The 20,946-nt window shown below is 38.1% G+C and overlaps 1 protein-coding gene across 1 annotated transcript in view; it reads left to right on the forward strand.

Moving 5' to 3' along the window:
* Positions 1 to 20,946, forward strand: part of GRIN2B (glutamate ionotropic receptor NMDA type subunit 2B) — a 336,121-nt gene that overhangs the window by 42,107 nt on the left and 273,068 nt on the right. Inside the window, exon 2 of the mRNA XM_042470225.1 lies at positions 16,280 to 16,708. Coding sequence (XP_042326159.1) covers positions 16,298 to 16,708 — 411 coding nt within the window. The 5' untranslated portion in view covers positions 16,280 to 16,297. The remainder of the gene's footprint in view (positions 1 to 16,279; positions 16,709 to 20,946) is intronic.

Here is a 20,946-nt window from a genome sequence, read left to right on the forward strand (position 1 = left end):
TGCTGTGCAAATAAACTCACAGGCATGCATCCTTCTCCCTTACAAGGGAAAAGCTCAGGGGAGACAGTTTCCCCCCCTTTTTGGAATGAAAAATGTTGTACATAGCACTGATTGACTGGCTCTTGTGATAACATGGACAATTAAGAATCCCAAGGACAAAATTAGATGCTGCCCATCCTTCAAAAAGCCTGATTTTTAAAATAACACACAACACTAAGTAAATGCTTGACCAAATAAATATGTAGAGTGCATGAAAAAAGAAAAGATTAAATGCGAGATGCTACTAAAACAGAGAGGAAGAGGAGGAGGAAGTAGTCTCGATGTGATTCAGTTATGTATATTTCTTGAGGGGCAAAAGTAAGAGGCCTTACATGTTTCTGAAGAGTTCTGTTTATTTCCCAAACATAACATTTTTGGTTTGTGCTATAGAACATAAACAATGAAACTGCTGTGTAGGTGGTAAAATGCTGCAAAGTATGTCTTTTTGGGTTCTTGTGGTATATCTGCCATAGACACAATGTTATTTTTGGAGGTATATCTGCAATAGACACAACAATCACAGGGATAGTGTCCTGCAGGTCTGATTATACTTGTCAGAGTATTATATAATGTTTGTACTTCTTGAATGTACTTGCCACCCAGGATATCCTTAAGACTGTTAATTCTTTTGAATGAAATCAAAGGTGTATCTTGACAACCTGTTAGGTGGTGGACTAAATGTCAATGCTTCTTTATGAAAGTTTTTGTTTTATTCATACTATGATTAAAAGTAATGCTACAGTTGAGATGGCTAGACTATGGTCTATTCTATTTTGTTTTCTTAAAAGATCAGAACATATTGTTTGGGATGCTTTGTGTAAGTTATGAGACATTATTCTTCACCGGGCTTCATTTTTGTCACTTGAACAGATGCATTGTAATTTAAAACACCTCAGTTTCTGGAACCTAAAGATGTGAGCAATGGGTTGGGCCACATCATTTTTTTTTTTAAACTGGGGCTTCTCCTTTCTCCTCCTACTGAACCACATCCCATTCACAGCATTTCTCCTACTGAGCTTCAGAATTTTAAAGGGATGAAGGCAAATGCTGCAGCCAAAAGGAAGATGTTTGTGACCAGTGGTTTCACCTTAGGGTGTCATTTGGTGTGGTCTGCACCTCCTGCACCCCCTGGTGACACCCATGTCCAATTATGCAAATATTTATGATAATACTTGCCCCTTTGTCTTCTACTATGCTTCAGTCTTGGTGCATTTTTAATAGTAACTACTCTTCTGGACTTGGAACAGAGAGACCTATGTTCAAATTCCTGCTTGGTTATTAAATTCACTATGTGACCTTGGATCATCATTGCCTTACAGCAAATTTACCTTACAAGGTTGTTGTCATGATTAATATCATGACTGGAGTCATATAAAGTGGCCATGTACATTCCTGGTGTAATTTTGGCATGCACAGGCATTTCTAACACTATTTTCATCAGACCATTATTGCATTTTTTGCCATCAGTTTTTTTCCCTTTCTAATAAGGTAGGGGACCATTAAAATATCACAGGACATGACTGAGGGTTCCTGCCATCTTACTAAGGAGGGAAATCCAAAGGAAAATAAGGACAAACTTACAAATCACACCTCCTTTGCTTGCACTTCTTACCTTGTACTTACGAGTCTTGCTTCTTGCACTTCCAACTGCACCTCTTATCTTCCCTACTTTCCTTTCTCTTTTCCCATGTTATGGTTTCATATTTCTTCTCTCCCTTATTCCTCAGCTGCACTTCTCTCTCTTATTTGCCTTCCATTGTATCTTTGCCATACTCCCCTCGCTGGCTTCTTGCATTCCACTGCTTGCACTGCCAATATTTACTTCCCATCTTGCCTCACCATGTGCTACTACTGCTCCTTCTGAATCTTCCATCAATTTATGCCTATTTCTAACTTATTCCTTTTACCATGGCATTACACCCCCCTCCTTCCTTTACCTCCTACCCTTCATCTTGTATTGCTGCACCTATAATTTTTTGCATCTTGAAGTCACCTGCTGCACCTCCTACCCTTGGTCCTTTCCTCTCAGCATACCTCATCTTGCTCTGTGCCATGCTACACTGCTCTGTAGCCAGAGCTGCACCCATCTTCTTTTCATTTCTTCCTTCCTTGCTTCACAATGTGTTGTTGTCTGCCTGCTCTCTAAAGAAGCAGAAGTTGTACAAAGCTGTAATTCCTGTTTTAAACAGAGGTCAGGTAAGCAGGCAAATGACCACAGTGATGCTGCTACTACAACAATGTCATGTGCAGGAGGAGAAATGCAAGGTGCAGGAGGAGAAAGAAGTAAAGCAAAATGCGGGAGGAAGTAACAGGGGTTGTAATTGGGAAGGCAGGGTGGGTAGAGGCAAGGTAGCAATGGTGTAGATGACTCTTTTTGTCCCACAGCAAGCAGTGGGAGAACTGTAATGTCCCCTCATAAAAAGTTTGATTTTTTCCTGAACATCTAAAAAGGTGTATAATATTGCTACATCAAGCAAATTATAAAGTACATAAGACTCCATGGAACCTTGAAGCAATAATTATATTTCACCTTCTACTTTCCTTTGTTGCATGCCTCCACTCCAGTAGCTTCGTTGCTTTCTGTACAATCTTTGGAAGGAGCTAAGCAAAGCAGTTTTTGGGCTAGATTTTCCTTTCCTGTAGATCTGTAACAGAAACCTAAGGGAATTGACAATTGGAACTGAGAGATGATGTCCCACCAGGGATGTAGCCAAGGGGGGGGGGTTTCTTGGGGTCCAGATCCCCCCTTCCATTAGAAAAATGAATGGTGTGTGCTGCTGCACAGCCGCACTCAAACCCCATTATAATGGTGGCACTTAGTCTGGACCCCCCCTTCCTAAAATCCTAGCTACGTCCCTGGTCCCACAGTAGTGAGTTATAGGTGTAAGACTTCACTCATTGGCTAAACACTCAAAGGCAAGGGTTAGCTTATTTCTCAGAAAATGTTTTGCCCTTTAACTCTGTTACTAAAAGGACTAGCAACTTGCCCTTTTTTTTAAAAAAATGAAAGTTTGGAATCTTGGCCATATGTTCCAAACAGGAATCAGGTAGCATATCTAGAAACAGGTGTAGTCTGGGTAACTTGATAGTATGGCAACCCAAGCTCTCACCCCTGTTCCCTTCATCTACTGCTTCCATGTCTTGTCAGTACTGTATTGCTCAAAGTCCCCATCACTAATACCTGTTTTCTCACAGTCTCAGCCAGAGTATTAAAATCTAAGAAAAAATAGGGTACATTACTTTTGAAATATACAACAAAATAGAAATAGATTTTGGTGAATTTCCCCAGAAGACTCCGGGGATTATCAATTTGGTGCTAAAAATCCTTATTGTTACTTTATTCTGAGGAAAGATTAATGCAAACAGAGAAATAACAAACCCTTACAGTTGGTTTTAGGAAGATTTTATGAGCAGGGTTATATGAGACGTTTCATTTTCACAGGTTACTTGAAGGAACCTTATGGTGGGAGAACATTTTCTATAACATCACTTGTAGAATTTCATGTTATGTGCCTTCAAGTCCACACTGACTTATGACAACCTGTCTTAGGGCTTTCCACATAGGCTGAGAGTGTGTGTTTTGACCAAGCTCATCCAGTGGGGATTCCAACTCTGGTCTCCCAGAGTCCCATTCTCAACACTCAGACCACTACACTAATATGCATATTTTCATGTAAAACAAATCAGGTATCCATAGTAGTATGAAGTAGTTCATATAGAAGAGGTTCACATTCATGCATTGAAAAGAATTAAATTGTGTGTGTATGAGAGAGAGACACACACAGAGAGATGGTGGTGGTGGTTTTATATTTATTTATTTGTTTGAAGGCAGGAAGAAGGGAATGAATAAAGTAGGTACAATAATGGAAGATATGATTGGAGCAGAGATCATAAATGCAAGGACAGCTTTCTCTCTTTGGAGGAAAGGGAAAGTGAGGGTATTTGGCAACATAAATAAAGGAAGGCAGCGTTAACTAACTGTATCTATCTTCAGCTAAGTCCACTTGGTGTATTCTGCCTCCTCCTTTTTTCCAAAGTTCTGCAGTCATTGGTGATTATGGCTTTGTGGGCATGGCTTTACAAACAGCACATGGCTTTGCATTATAGGAATCAGAGAAGTCCACAAATGTTACCATATACTCTTGAAGCTGTGTGTTCCAGCTGCAACCAGTAGAAAGCCTTTCAAACAGGGGTCGTTCTTGACTTGCCATATAATCACAGGGATACAACCTGTGCACAGCCTAACTGTATTGTGAAATTCATTTGTATCTAGCACCTCGAAAACTTTCTCATTATTGATAATTATAATTAAGAGACTGAGCAATGGGAAGAGGCTAAAAAGATGAAAAATGAAATTATGAGTGGAGCAAAACAAAGAAGACTGGAAGAAAGCAAGGAGTGGAAGATGGGAAAAGATTAGCAGGATTGTGAGAAGCTGAGTTGTTGCTATACAGGTCTTTGTTTTGTCAAAAATATGGACCTATTGGATAAAATGATTAGTGTTGTAAATTGGGACATTTTTTTTTTTACATATTCTGAAGACCCATATTCTTTTGATGTATATGACATTTCCTTTACTCTACTTGCACTTGTGCAGATTCACTGAAGCAGATGATGACATAACCCTCATACACAGAGAGAGGGACTTGCCTATTATCTCAACATGTCCTCTGCTAGAGTCAGAACAAAACAGTATGATCATTATTTTCCTTATCTTGAGAAAGATTACAATTATTTTAAAGTGCTCACAGTCAGAAGCAGGATAACTCCTCCCTTTATATGACATAATAAAAAGCCACCAATAATATGGTCTCCTTTTCCATGAGAAAACTGGGGCATATTTAGATCAGAGACATTTCATGTTGTGATAGGTCTGATCCTTTTCTAGTCATACAAAACTCAACACTGGGCAGGATGGTAAGGAAGGCAGTTTAGTGACAGAGAATACAGTTACTAAATTTTTGGTCATTACACATAGCCAATATATTTCTATTTGTAGCCAAGCTGGCTCTTCACATAAATGACAGTAATTACCTTCCCATTCTTTTAGTGGATCTATTTTCATTCACTGTAGGTCATTACTCTGTCTCTCTGTATGTATCTCATTTTTATATCACATGTGATATATATGACATTTTTCAAAGCTATGCTTCCATACTACACCCCCCTCCTTACGCAGAGTTCCTTCAGCAGAAGAGAAAGAGAGATTCCCTGCTCTGACTCAGCCTATGATAAACTGCCTCTAGCCATTTTTCTGCATGATTGGAGCTGGAATCCTTTGATGCAATGTAGAGCAAGCAACCTTTCTTGCTTCATCAGTCCACCTCCTCTCCCCAAGTTTGATTACTTTTTGAGCCTCTGTGATAGTTCTCATGCTTTTCTTTGAATGAGGACTTTTTCTGTCACAGTCCTTTTCTGAAAGGACTTTTGGAGTCTACTTTTACATTCCATGTAAGGGGGGGGGGGAAATCTTCTTCCGCCAAGAAGTTCAAGGTGGTATGGATCATCTTCCTCCCTCATCCTCCTACTGTAAAGTAGGTTAGGGTAAGAAGGGAGATTGCTCAATGGGAATGCATTAAGAATGACTGAATGAGAACACAAATCCCACTGCCTCATCTCTGTCCAATTCTAGCCATGGGAAGGATCCAGATAACATTGTCTTCCATTTGTTTTCTTGTGGTTATTTTCAGCTTGTTCCTTATTATAGAAAACCTTTAAGAAGGGAAGACAGAACAGCTGCATAATGTCTTTTCACTAGTAATGCTGGGATCCCTTGGTCTGCAAACACAGTTCGTCTCTTTTGCTTATGATTGTGAAGGCAGTCAGTAATTGCCTATGACACTAAATGTAAAGCTAGTTAAGTTGTCATGCCACATTCCTGTGCACAAAGATTTGGTATGTCATAAATAGCTACAGAAATGTTAACCCTGTAAGCAATAGTGGCTAGTGGGGCTCCCATGTTAGTGGAATATTGAAGCCACTCCAGATTTTAGTCCAGGCTTTAAAGGAAATATTCAAGGTGTCCATTCCATTTTAAACATAGAGTTCAGCAACCTGGAGAGCTCATTAAAGTTTGGGTAATAACCCAGAACAAGTTCACCACCACACTGATAAGGGAGACATTAACTGCCACAACCTATAGGTCACCCCTTCAACCATAGTGCCTAACTTTTCTCCTGTCAGAAGCAGTTAATATTCCAATTCAACCAAGTAGCTCCAAATCTACAGACAGATGCAACAAGGTCAGATCCACATATGACACTTCCTCTAATTACACAGAGTTAGCTTCCTCCATGTGTGTTTTCAGGGCACTTTGAAGACTACCACATTTATTATAGCATAAGCTTTCACACATGTAAGTCCATGCTATACTAAATTTGTTAATCTTTAAAGTGTAATAATAATAAAAAAAGGATATAGAAAGTAAGCCACAGAAACAGTAGTTTCTAAAGTGTCACAGGAGCCATTGTTGTCCCTCCTCCTGGTTATAAAACCCACTGTAGGAGAAAGATGGGATATAAATCCTGGACATAAATAAAATAAATAAAATAAAAAATAAATACAACCAATGGTGACTACAGTGAAGAGACTCATGGTTTGAACAAGTGTCATCTAGCTTCTCAAACACAGATCTATAAGCAACTCTCTTATCTCTTTGCTCTTTTAGAGGAGAAATAGACGCTGCAAGTAGTACAAAGTTGCCACCACTCTGTGTTTCTGGCTTTCGTCTTCAGCAAATGTAATATGTAGCATTAGCTCCTTGAATCACAGTTCATTTACCTACCCTATCTTACATAGCTGACTGATAGCAACAAGGAAATCCATAATGTGGTACAGTAATGACACATTTTCTTACACTATACATTACTGGGAAGAGGGTAATACATAAACACACAGAGCAGGTATAGCTTCTTATTTATTGTAATTTCTTGTTCTGACTTTTAACTTACAGAATTTATGGAATGGTAACATCTGCAAATGAGACCTGTAGATTCAGGTAGACTTTCTCCGGCAGTTAGGAACATAATTACATTGCTTCATAGTTCATACTTATCCAGAGGTCCTGGCCAGTGAATGGCCCTATAAGACAAAAGATGGAGGGGGGGGGGGGGGGAAATCAACTTTTCAAGCTGATATGTCCTGGTATTTCTGTGCCAGTGCTGGGCAGAGTCACAGTGACCTGCTGCCTCACTTAATGACTTTTGTGTGTGCTTTCAATTTGCTCCAGCAGGTCAGCTTAGATGTGCCAGCTCACATAACTCAGGTAGGGCTAGCCCCGTCCTTAATGGGCTGGCACTTACCTTAATTCTCTTTGGCTTTTCATCGTTTAAAGCAAACAAAAGTAGCTTCTGAGGAAAGGTTACGTGAACTAATTACCTCTGGTATGGCAAAAAGATAGCTCTGTGTGGCTTGGTATGACAGAGAAAGATAGGTGTTTTAAAGAACAGAATCAACTTATGATGGAAGGAATTGTTTAGGCTAATCAACAGAAACAAAATTAATATAACAGGATAAATCTGAAAGCCAGGAAAAAATTGGTTGAATATCACAGAACTGTTCCTAAGTTATTTATTAAAATGTGGGATAATCCAATGGCAAGAGTCTCACTGCTTGAGTCATTTCAAACTGTACAACTATTGAGGAAATATTATATGGAGAACAATTGTGAAATGATCAAGGGAAAAATGAGATTATCAGGTGTTGGCATTTCATTTATAATTTCTGTGATGCAAGCAGTGCTGTTCTCTTTAAATCCTTGGAAGCTGCTGCCAAAGCATCTATTTTTCTATGTGTAAATTATGTACATGGGGTAGTTTTGAAAGAAGGGATTAGTTTTCATTCTGTTTCTAGTTAAATTCTCCATGAGAGGATATATACTTTAGCATTATGTGGGGAGGGGGCAGCAAAGGGAAGCAAAAATATGAAGCTGGAAATAATATGAAATTTAGCAGAGTTTTGAGTTGTTGCTGTCTGATGAATATGGAATTATAGAGGGTATAATGTTCAGTGTAGTAAACAGCCAAAGGCATCGCACTGTTTAGGGCTCACAAGAGCTGGCTATGAGGATAGCACAGACTAGGTCATGTTTGTTTGCAACAAGACTGCATTTGTGTAACAGCTACTTAATGGTCACATGGCATTCACTCCCAATAAATTATCCACGCCACTTATTTATTATAACATTTGTATGCAACCATTCAGAACAAAGCCCTTCCAAAACATTAAACAAAATATAAAATAGTCATTCAGAAATTATGTAAACCCATCCGTCAAACATATAAACTAACAGCAGCAGACAAATACAATATAGATCCTAATCTACAAATACTGCATGGAGCTCAAAGTATCTATGAGTGTTCCTTATAGGGTAAAGACTAAAAATTAATTTAGCCATTTTCTTATCACCAGAGCTAAATAATCCACTGCACCCCTTCTCTTTTGTTATCTTTTACATAGACCAGCTTTGTGCTAGAGGTGTAAATTTTCACTTAATTTACTTTAGCAGGCAAGAATGAAAATAAAAAATAAAAAAAGTTCTGTTTTCTGGAAAAATTTGGAGCATTTTTGCATTTTCAAAAGTGATTTTTGAAAAAAAAGCTTGTTGGGACTATTTTGCAAAACATTACATACTTTTTCTATTGCTGTTGCTGCTGAAACAAAGTGCAGACGTCTTTCTCACACAGAGGCACAAAGCATCTCACAGTTGTTGACTTTTTCTAATGGGTTGTATGAGTCTGTCAGACACACTTTCTCATGAAGGATGAGAACATTTGTAAATATTCTTTACAGCTTTACTCTGCACTTCAGAATTTCTTCATATGTACTCAAGTTCCACAGTCATCCAATATGATTTGTACATGTATGCATAAACGGTGCACTCTTTAGCATTCTGAATATTTATAAATAGGTGACTCACATTCTGAAAGTGTGCACACTTCATATGTATTTTGTACTTCGGTAGTTTAGTCTGAGCATAAAATGCTTGGAGAAAGTTTTGTTTCAGATGTATTGTAGTCTACCTACAATTTACGAAGCAATTCATTTTCATCTCCTTGTGTGTCTTGCTTTAAACAAATACAAACTTTCATTTGTATTTGTTTGTTTGGCACTTGCTGCCATTACACCACCAACATCCAGTGACATGGTGCAGTTTTTAAAATAGAAATTTGCTGAACAACAAATTCAACAATTGCAGAAAAGATGTGTGTGTGTGTGTGTGTGTGTGTGTGTGTCACAAAAACAGTTGTGAGGGTTTAATGCAGTTTGTGGGTGCATATTGTCCACCACTTGAATATATGTACAATAGCTATCGTGGGTCCAAAACACACTGCGGAAATAATCCAGTTTGAGACTGCTTTAACTGCCCTGGCTCAGTGCTAGGGAATCCTGGGGATTCTAGTTTATTGTGGTGCTAGAACTCTCTGACAGAAAAGGCTAAATGTCTCACAAATCTACAGTTATCAGAATTCCCTAGCATTGAGCCAGGGCAGTTAAAGTAGTCTCAAACTGGATTATTTCTGCAGTGTGTTTTGAATCACAGTCAGCTAGTCAGGTAGTTTCCAAAGAGGTGATCTGTACTTGTGCAGCCAATTGAACTAGGAAGCCAATATCTTACTCTTGGAACTCCCTGGAAGAAGCAGTATAGCCATAGATTAGAAATCTGCCTAACCTTGGGCCACTTTTGATCTGACTTGAAAATTGAGCCAAATTTTTGTGCCTTGAATGTTTTGGTAATAGTAGTTAAAAGAGAGTGATAAAATGAAATGATTAATAAATATAGGTTTTATTCCAGATCTGACTGGCAAACTCAGAATGACTGTGTACTTATATAGAGTAGTCCAAATTGGATTATACAGCAAGGGAAAAAAATTTAAAACCATCCAACCTGCCCAACAGTCTGATTCAGAAGAGAAGGCTCAAGGGAATCAAATTAGATCCAGAATAATTCAGTTGATATTTCTTGTGAGCCTGCTCTGTAGGTAACAAGTAGGACATTAAGTAGCCAAGTCTCAAAAGCTTGCTACCCTACCAATAAAGCCAGTCTAATAAAAGATTTCATATGACACATTCTTGAATGATGGCTCCTTTGAGATGTGTGGATATTTGCCAGGCTTTCATCCACAGTGAGAAGCAAAAGAAAGGGAGAGAAGAAGGAGTATTAACAGCAGCAGAAGCAGCAGAAGCAGCTAAAATTAGCTAAATTGTACCAGCTTCTTTATAAAAGTGAGGAACAGCTTGTGGGAGAATGCTCCCTAGTTCTCTAGAATGAATCATTTAAATTCTTGCTCTGAGGGGATCTTGCCCTTGCAACACTGTGTGTCAGGTTTGCTTACTTGCTTATAGATGTCAGTAGCCTTTACTGTCCAGGCTCTTCAATGACTGAGCATACTGTTATTCTTTGTTATTATTAGTTTCATTTAAAAGTGCTCAAAGTGAACATGGTATTTCACAGAAAAATAAAATATTCTCACTAAATTAAATATTACACTGTACACGGATGACACTCTTTTCCTGTCTCTCTGCACAGAACCCATTGCAGTGGGTTTTGATGGTTAGGCTGATCCTGACTGGGACAGTAAATGAGGGAGAAGATGACAGTACAATATGATTTTTTGACATGTGGGCTAGATTAGTAAAGAGTGAAACAGCTTGAGAAAGGAAAATGGTAACAAAATATAGCACAGAATGGAATGACAAAGAAGGATGGCAGAGCTGTTTCCAAAATCAACCAATGTCTTGCATCATATCTTCCAAACAGTGCCTGAAGTAGCAATGTATAAGAAATGTAGTTACTCTAAGAGTATTTTAAAACCATTATACAATAATTCTGAGTGATTTTTTTCAACTTTGATGTCATGTTTTTATTAAAAACTTTACTTTTCATTAAAAAGTAGTCAGTAGCAGAACCTGTAATGCAACAAGTAATAATACATTATTACTCGTGTCTGTGTGTCTAAGTGTAAAAAGGTAGACCTATCTATTCTTAAAGATAGCCAGTGCTCATCTAATCTCCATAGTAGTAAGGAATCTGCCAGTCTAACTTTGCCCAGCTAGTTTGACCCATTCTAACACTCTCCTTTCATAGCACATACAAGGTTAGAGGGGAACACTCAATCATAATTTCCAGCGATTAATGTCTTGTATACTTGTATCTAGTCTTTCAAGATCATAGCTATTATGTTGAAATACCATATCCAGTTAACTATGTCACCTTATGTTTAAGAGAACAACAGTTTCCACTGGAACAGATTGTCTGATACAGGATCCAGGGTCTAGTGTGGTATCCAGGATCGAGAACTCCATTAGTTTGGAAATGTGTTTCCAGAAATACTATATGTAATTAGTAAGATGTCGATTAAGATGTTCTTTCCATTTTATTGGTATTTCCTTTAGAAATAACCTTTAAGCAAGTATAGTGTCAAATAAAGTTCTTGTGGCATTTTGGTTTGTTAGTTCTGCTGTCCTGGCTACATTCCAGCCTCAGTAATTCTACTCATCCGAATTTCCCCTGCAGGTTCAATTGAAGAAGTTATGAAGAAGTTATTTTAAATTTCTTCCTGTGACATAAGTTCAAAGTCATTTTGGAATATTTCACTGCATATTAAACCAGGTTGCCTTCTATCACACAGGAAGCTGAATCTTAAGGTGGCAAGGATATGATTTTATAGGAAAGGAACAGAGAATAATAAATATTCTTCAGAAATTGGTAACATTGCTTCTGTGTGAATAGAGTTGTCTTTGAAGAAGAGAAATGGTTATTCAAACAGATGCACAAACTAAATTTACATATATAAATAAATCGTATGATTTATAAGCAATGCTGAGAATCTGCTTTCCATTTTGCTTTTTCAGCTTGTTTCTTGTAGCAGCAAAAGAATCAGAATACTATTTCCATTTATTTTTGTTTTTAAAAGAGACACATATCCGTTTCTACACGTATAAATCCATCACAGTAAATTTTATTTGCATTCATGCTGAGTAAGTACTTTCTCACATGGATGCAGTGTCCATACACAAAGGAATCTACATAGGCACACAGAACCTTGTTTCTTCCTGTCTCCACCTTTGATGAACAAGCTAACACTACATCACGCACTTCTTACAAGGGATCACATAGTAGTTCTTCTGTACTTTTTCTAATTTTGTACCATAGAAAATCTAATGTTTTTGGAAAGAATGAAACTGTCATGCCATCTTTGCAGCTTAGATTGACTTGATGTTACTCCTTCATATGATTTATCACAGGGAATTAGGGTTATCACTATGTGTCCAAACTCTAGCACAGATTCACTGTTATTGTTGCTGCTGGTGTTGTTTTAAGAATGCATATATTGATTCTTTAAATTAATCTTAAATATTTAGAAAAAAATTACCTTCATTTACAAATAAAAATTTACAAAAAAAAAAATACACACACAATAATGCTAAAATGGAATTTTACAAACAGTACATCAGTAAAGCAAAAATGACAGATTGAAAATCCTCAATAGCTGTCAAAGCCTGTTAAAATAGAAAAGTCATCAGCTCTTTCTGGGAGGAGAATAGGGAGGGTGCCAGTCCCACCTGTTTGGGAAGGAGGTTCCAGAGCCTGATGGCAGCCATTGAGAAGACCTTTTTCTGTCTTCCCAGGAGAGATTTAAAATAACAAGTCTGCTTTTTCCAATTTAAATTTAAATAAAATAGTTGCTTTTTAATTATTATTTTTTTAAAAAGGTCAGCATATTATAGAATGCTACAAGCTGCTGGCCTGTGGTATAACACTTACCTAAGCACTTCAGACCACACACAGCCTGTAATGAGAAATGCAATTCTTAAAAAAACAATAAAGTTACTTCACAAAAGGAAAGAAGTTACCCCTTATTACATTATATCATAATGTAATTTAGCGATGCGTTTGTTATTGTGACAAGGAAGAAATTACAAGTAACTAGTAATTTGCAAGGAGTTGTTTTTAAACTTTGTTCCATGTACTAGAATAGAATATGTCTTGTATTTGGGATAGTCATTGAATTTCCTTTACAAGAATTTCCTTTCATGTCTCCCAATACTGTCATAGAGGTCTATACAATTTTGGATTGGAAAAAATTATATTTCTTTTTTACAGAATATTTTAGCAGAGCTGTGTTGTCGAGATTGCTACTGGTGGATGAGTAGCAAAGTGTAATACATTAAAATGGTCTGGGAGGTACAGGAGAATAACAAAGAGATGCCATTAAACTATGCAAAAAAAGCCTGTTAAGAGTGCATTAAGCTGCCACAACAGTGAGGGCTGCCTTTTCTTTGTAAAAGAATCTAATTTACTGACTTGAAATTGGAGGGCAACAAGTCTTACAAAGAAGTTTGGAATTCATTCTGTCAAATTCTCTTCCTCCTTGGTCAGAGCAGCAAAAATCATTGAGCATCTCACACTCTTAGGCTGCGTCAGTGCAGAAATGAAGTTTGGCATCACTTAAATTTCCATGGCTCAATGCTATGGAATTCTGGAATTTGTAGTTTCGTGAGAGATTCAGCTTTCCCTGTTATAAAGCTCTGGTGCACATCAAACTATAAATCCCAGGATTCCATAGCATTGAGACATGACAGTTAAAGACGTGTCAAACTGCGTTATTTCTACAGGGCAGATACAGCCTTGCTCATTTCAGTCTTGAAGGGTACTTAAGTCACTTTATAGACTGTAATTATATTTTAATTTGTTTTTGGTTCTGAATAGTAGGACAGTGTGTGTATTCTGATGGTGCAGAAAACAACAAATTGAAAGCAATGGATCATATGTGTGAATTCAATTCCATTGGAGCAATAGCAGTCTTTATTGAAATCATGCTAATATAAATGGTAGTTAAAATCATTCCATAGACAGTGGGGTAATGAGTCAGTATGATGATTTTTTCTTTTGGTTCTGTTAAGAGCAAGTGCAACATAAAAACCATGTTAGGCTACTGACTCTTGGCCTTGGCAATTACTTTACTTGAGATTACCATCAGTATATCTGATGATTTGTTACTGTGTCTAATGATACTGTATTTATCTAGGATGTAATGGTAAGGTATGGGATTAAATACAGTGGGCCCTTGGTATCTGCTTGGATTTGGTTCCAGGAGCTCCCATGGATACCAAAATCTGTGGATGCTTAAGTCCCATTAAATACAATGGCATAGTAAAATGGTATCCCTTATATAAAATGGCAAAATCAAAGTTTGCTTTTGGAATTTATTTTATCTTTGAATATTTTTAAGCCATGGATGGTTGATTCCATGGATTAAAAAACAACCCAGTGGATATAGAGGGCCAACTGTAATAAAAACAAAACATTTTACATCTTGACTTGAGAGTTTTTTTAGGAAATATCTGACACAGAAGAAGGCCAAAAGTGAGTTTAGTGTAATCTCTTGGAAATCCTAGCACTTGGGATGGTTTATTGATCACACTGCATAAAGTGAGAGACTAGTCGGATCATGGATTTGAAAGGTGTACTGAAGTTATTTTAGTTGTTTAAAGTAAATGAGAGTAATGTTGTTTAAGCACAAGACTAGATATCTAAATATTTCTGTTTTTGCCCTTGGCTTACAGAGCAAACCTCACTGCTATGATTTTCAGACTGGGAAGACAGTGATAGTGACATGTACCTTACCGAGGTGCTGAGAGGATTAATTAGTTGCTGCTTGTGAAATGCTTTGCAGATGAAAAGAGCTCAATGTTATTAAAACAAGGCACACTAAAGTATCCTGTAGGGAGTAATCTGGCACTAGCAAGGTGGCACTGATGATCTCATAGGGCTTCTTCACTATAGTCTTAGAAAAAGAAGCCTGCATTTTCAAGGATTGACTCAGAACTTCATCAAAGATTACCAGTTTTCTGTTTTAGGAACAAAGATAATCAGTAAAAAATTCTAGGAAGAAAAATTCCTAGCTAGCTATGAAGTCTGTTGATTGCTGATGTCCCTACACATAACATTAGTATTAGTATGTGTGTGTGTGTGTATATATGTGTGTGTGTGTATATATATATATATATATATATATATATCATCACCAATTCTTGACATTGGACTTGCATTTATGAGGAATACATTATTGTCATATAAATTCAAGTAAAACACAAATGCTATAGTCTTACCTGGACAAACTGATGGGAAAAGTGCCCCTTCTTACATCCTGTTTATAGATTCTTTTCAGGAAACATTTTCAGGGACTGACACAGAACTTTAACAAAGGCTACCAATCTTCTGTCTTTTATAAAAAGCGCGTAAAGTGGGCACATGCTCAGGAATAATCTATGAGACCAGTTTCCATCAACCTGATGTCCTCCAGAACAGTTGGATGTAAACTTCTGTCTTCTTTGGGAAGATGGGATTATAACCCACTATTACTAGAGTGGTTGATGGTGGGTTAATATAACCCAATATTACTAGTGGGTTGATGGTGGCTGTGTAAAAGTCTAAAGAGACTCATTTCAAATAGACTCCAGAAAACAGTGATGATTCATCATTACTGAATACATAAAGAACAACAAATGTTTTTGCCTGTTGCATGGGAAATAAGAAAGAGTTCAACGTCATCTTAAAAACTAACAAATATATAAAACCACAGGCCTTTGTGGGCTATAGTTTTCTGTAAGTGTTGATCTTTAACATATCAGAGGAATGTCATAGCTTGGGAAAGTTTTTTTTTAAACTCTCAGAATCCCCCAACTACAGACTTGCTTTTTGTTGTGTTATTACTGTGATAACGAGATAAAAAACACTGTAGTGATTACAACATAATTATAACCATATAATTAGATAATTACTACATGTTTAAATATCTCCTTTCTGACAGTTGACATTTAATCCTCCTTTCCTGATCATATTAAGCTTCAAGGTAGAGCAACCCCCACCCCTAATTTTGAAGAAACAAGTAAAATTAATGAACTTCAGTTAAAAATTAAATACCAGATTAGAGAAGAGATTGGTAAAACATGTACATTGTGTGGAATGTCCTGGGTTCATTTCCTGACATTTCCTATTTCAAAAAGCTCAGGTAACATACTGAGAATTGGTCCCTTTTAGAAGTCATGTAAAGTCCCTCCCACTCAAAGTAGACAGTGCTGGGCTACATGGACCAATGGTCTTTTAAGTTTATATTACCAAAGTCATGTTCTGAAGGAGGATTAATTATTGGGTACTTTGATTAATGAAGCACCATCTTAGTCTGTTGCTTTACTTGTATATATTGCTGAATTCTTTCAATTTTTGTATTTTCAGGGAGTGCAAGAGCTGAAGATGAGGCCCAGAGCAGAGTGCTACTCTTCAAAGTTCTGGCTTATGCTGGCAGTCTTAGCAACAACAGGTGGTGGGGTCTGGGCCCAAAAGAACCACCCCAGCATTGGCATTGCTGTCATCTTGGTGGGCACATCTGACGAAGTAGCTATCACAGATGCCCACAAGAAAGATGACTTCCACCACCTCTCTCTCGTGCCTCGTGTGGAACTGGTGGCCATGAATGAGACAGATCCCAAGAGCATCATCACTCGCATCTGTGATATTATGTCTGACCGGAGGGTTCAAGGTGTAGTGTTTGCTGATGATACGGACCAGGAAGCCATTGCACAGATCCTGGACTTCATTTCTGCCCAGACCCTCACACCCATTCTAGGAATCCATGGAGGCTCTTCCATGATCATGGCAGATAAGGTAAATTATAGCTTGTCCCAGTCCAGACCATGAGATTGAAAGTTAGAAATAGTCTACCCATCTAACATGAAAATGTCATTGATGAAATTAGTATATGGCTAGATTTTCACTGAAAGATTAAAGTCCTGATTATTTGTATATATGAAAAAAGATGTTGCAACAAGTACCATCCTGTGCTTGGCAAAACATACCTTGTACTGAGTTGCTATGATTTCTGTCATTCACAGTCCCACCCGAAAAGATTTTAATGAAATATTGGGCATGCAGAATTGCACCTATGTACTTGACTCCATACTTTTTGCCTATTTACCTGGGTGAAAAACTTTTAGGATGCATGTGTAGTGAATAATTCACTGCTACGTGCTTATCTTCTATGGCTTTTCCCTGTTTGAATACTGCTCAGCAGGTCTGCATGAAGGTGCCTTAAAATATCTGGTGTTGGCAATAATTCTCAGAATTAGTTGATTAAAGAATTAAATGAACAAATGATCTGTACAACCAAGAAGTGTAGAATGAAGAATTGATTTGAAATGTAATAATAATAATAATAATAATAAATGTATTAAAAAGAATATATGTAATATGGATGAAATTCAGCCATGGAAAAGATGCTGATAATTTGAAATGCTGAAACTGCAACTGCCAAATAGAGAAAGTAGCAATTACACATCATTCATGGAATTCCTTGCCATCCTCCATCCTCACAATCCATGAAAAGATAGTTGCTTTGTTTGTTTTGCCTTATTTTAATGTTAAAAAACAAAGATGATCAAATCTGAAGTGTCTGAATGGAAGAACCCATGAAAAATTACATGATTAAGCACTGAAATTTACAGAACTCAGGAAGTAATATTAATAAAATTGGTTTTCTTGCAAAATATTTAAACATGTTGTTAAGAGAAACAAAAAATTGAATAATTTTAGCCTAACCCTTTTTTGTAGGGAATTTTGAAGACATTTAATGATGATTTTGAAAAGAAATAACTCAGAGTGTCTTCATAAATGCCACACTTGGGATGTATACATAGATTCTTTACAGCAGTGTTTTCAGCACTGAATCTTCTGTATAGATGAGAATTTTAAAACTGTGTTTTCAGAGAATTACCAAACTGGATGGGATGAAAGATAATGTAGCTAAAAGGACTGAACACCCATATTTCATAGATATCAACCAAAATTATCTGGATCATGCACAACAAAGGCACTGCAGTTTGATATGGCTTTATCTATCATCGTCTCATCCTATGGAACTCTAGAATTTGTAGTTTTGCAGAACTCTGTTGGAGAGTTCTAGTCCACTCCCCAAACTACAGCACTGGAGCTCTCTGGGAGGAAAATACCTGATAAAACTATAAATCTCAATATTCCATGGAACAGAGCTATGGTAGTTAAAGTAAACTAAGACTGAGATAACTATGTAAGATATACTACATGATGTATCACAATTAGAGGGACTGTAGAATGAAGTTTGTTCATGGCCTAGGATCCATTAAACCTTGTACCCACAGTCTACTTAGATACAAGTAGTTCTCCTCCATTCTTTGTTATGCCATTCCAGATTCATTTGTAGAATACTTTCCATTTATCTAAACTGAAGCTAAACATTATAGTCGATCCTCTATTCCTGTAATCCTCTGTTACTGTTGTATGTACATAGGCTATTTAGAATGATATTTCAGTATTTTAGAAAAAGCATTCGAAGTGGACTAGAATCTACATATGCATTATGATAAATAACCTCTACTCGCCAGTGTTTTGAATATAGTTAACAATGATTGTTTGGTCTTTTTAGCAATCGCCTGCATAACATATCTAATGATTACTTTTGCTGTATCTGTTTCCAATTAATGAAGTGACTTGCTCATAACCAAAACAGTTGGCTTATCTCCACTGCTAACTTACAGAATTCATGTATGCATTCCAGAATATCAAGTGGTAAAGCTTTTCCTTGGCTGTACTATTTTATGCTGCACATGGGAGAAATTGCACTTTTGAATGCTATTCTGCAGGATAAAATCTCCTTACAAATAGAAAAATAGTATCTCAGGATGATCGCTAGATTTAATATTTCTTGCTGACATGCACAGAAAAATTTTTTTTAAAAAAATTAAAAATCAGGGTTGCGTAGCTGAAAGATGAAGGCGCTACAGCAGGGATTCTCACCTTGCGGTCCCCATAGATGCCCAAGTGCTTCAAGATGGAATTGCAGGGAGTACGACAAAGAGTGGCTTGTGTCCTTGAGTGATGAGCCACCATTCATTTCTTTTCTTGAATAAATCAAAATCCAATTGCTGAATTTAGATTTGCATTTTATGCACTGAATTACTTTTTAAAGTTCAGTTTGTTCACCCAAGTATTAGAAATTAGATCTCTTCATCTTCAAATATATTACTTTTCTAAGGGGTGTGAACATTAATCAAACATTTTCTAGGCATGTGGGGGATGCAAAAGGTTGGAAACTACTGAACTACAGGATCTCTCTATGAATGGCACATCTTTAAGAGAGGCAAAAGCAGAAGTAGCTCCAGCAACTGGATACTTGGCCTTGGTTATCTCCATTGGGAGATTGTAACCTCATGGAGCCATGGAAAGAGATGAAGCCAATCTTCTCTCTTCTAGATGTGCTCATTGTATAAGCTCATGTTCATCTGCTGTCTGGGTTAAGCAGGTTTAACAGATGTAAGATATATCCCACCAGATTGGAAAGTGACTTACTGGGGTAAAACTCTTCCTGGATATGGTTTTCCCTGTAAGAGAAGCTATGAATGGCTACTGAACTAGCTACTGACAGATGAAGGGAAAGTGGGCCCCAAGAATTCATTTAGGTAGGAGATAGAAGGAGTTCTGGCGCAATAGTTAAATGCCAATACTGCAGCCACAATGTTGTGAGTTTGATCCCAGGGCTCCAAGATTGACTCAGCCTTTCATCCTTTTACAGGTTGGTAAAATGAGTACCTAGCTTGTGGGGAGAATTGGCTTACAGATTGTAAACTGCCTAGAGAATGCTGAGTTCACTATTAAGTGGTATAGAAATGTACATACTATTGCTATTCCATTGTGGGGTGAAGAGGTGAGGATCGGGAATAGAGTAGCTGGAATGTGCAGATTGGTATATGTGTGACTGCAGCTATGAAAAAAGAAAATAAAGGTTTTGTTTTTTAAAAAGGAGTGTAACAGTTATCCTGTTGTTCTATATTATAATCATAGCATTAGGTTGAAATTCTGTATAACTAAACTGAAGGCATGGAGACAAGACCTTCTTCAACCAGATGCCGTTTTATTCAAGTGCAGATTTAGTTGTCTATTAGGGATCCTTTACATTGTCACTGTACTATAAGACAGCTTTAGGGCCTTCTCAAACGAAGCATGCAAATTGTCCAAAGGTATCCTGGCATAGATGTATGATCATAATGTATACTCCAGAGAAGTTATGTTACGATGGCCCGTTACAGACGGGCCTTAAAGTACCTGCTGAGTACGTAGTAGGGTTAGGAAGCGGTGGCGCTTCCGCACTCCCCCTACCCTAGTACGTGCTCAGCACGTACAAAATGGCAGCGGCCATTCCGCACGGCCGCCGCCATGACTACGTCACGACTGCACCACCTCCAAACGAGGTGGTGTGGTTGTTACGTAGTGGGGCCGTGCGAGGGCGCTTAGTGCGCCCTTTCCGTGGCCCTGGAAGGAGCTCCGTTTCAGAGCTCCTTCCAGGTTTGCGTCGCTGGGCACAGCCTTTAGATGGCTGCGCCCAGTGACGCAGAGGAGAAAGGGGCCAAGCAGCCCCTTTCTCCTCCTCCCTGCTGCCGCGGGGTGTCCTTGGGGCTTGAAGCCTCAAGTACACCCCTTTTCAGGCTGTGGGGAAGCGGCCTATTGCCCATTCCTCGCGGCCCGGAAAGCGGCGGATCGGGGCCTCAGCCACTGAGGCCCCGATCCGGCGGGGAAAGGGGCAGGTGCAGGCCGCCGCTTTTCAGCAGTCTGTAACGCGCCTTATATTCCTTGATTAAAGAAGCCCAGAGAAAACTTTTCTTTTCTTTTATTATGGCGGGTTACAGATCGCCCTCAAGCGGCCATTCTCCCGCCACCGCCATTCGCTGCGGAGAGAAGCCCCAGCGGCCAGACCGCGAGGCTTCCCAGTGCAGCGAAAAAGGAGCGCCAAAATGGCGCTCCTTTTCAAAATGCGGGAGTGGCGCTGCGAGGGGTGAAGTGCGCCCTCACGGCATCACTTTTTCCACGACACGTCT

This window comes from Sceloporus undulatus, chromosome 5, assembly GCF_019175285.1.
Source record: "Sceloporus undulatus isolate JIND9_A2432 ecotype Alabama chromosome 5, SceUnd_v1.1, whole genome shotgun sequence".
NCBI lineage: Eukaryota > Metazoa > Chordata > Lepidosauria > Squamata > Phrynosomatidae > Sceloporus > Sceloporus undulatus.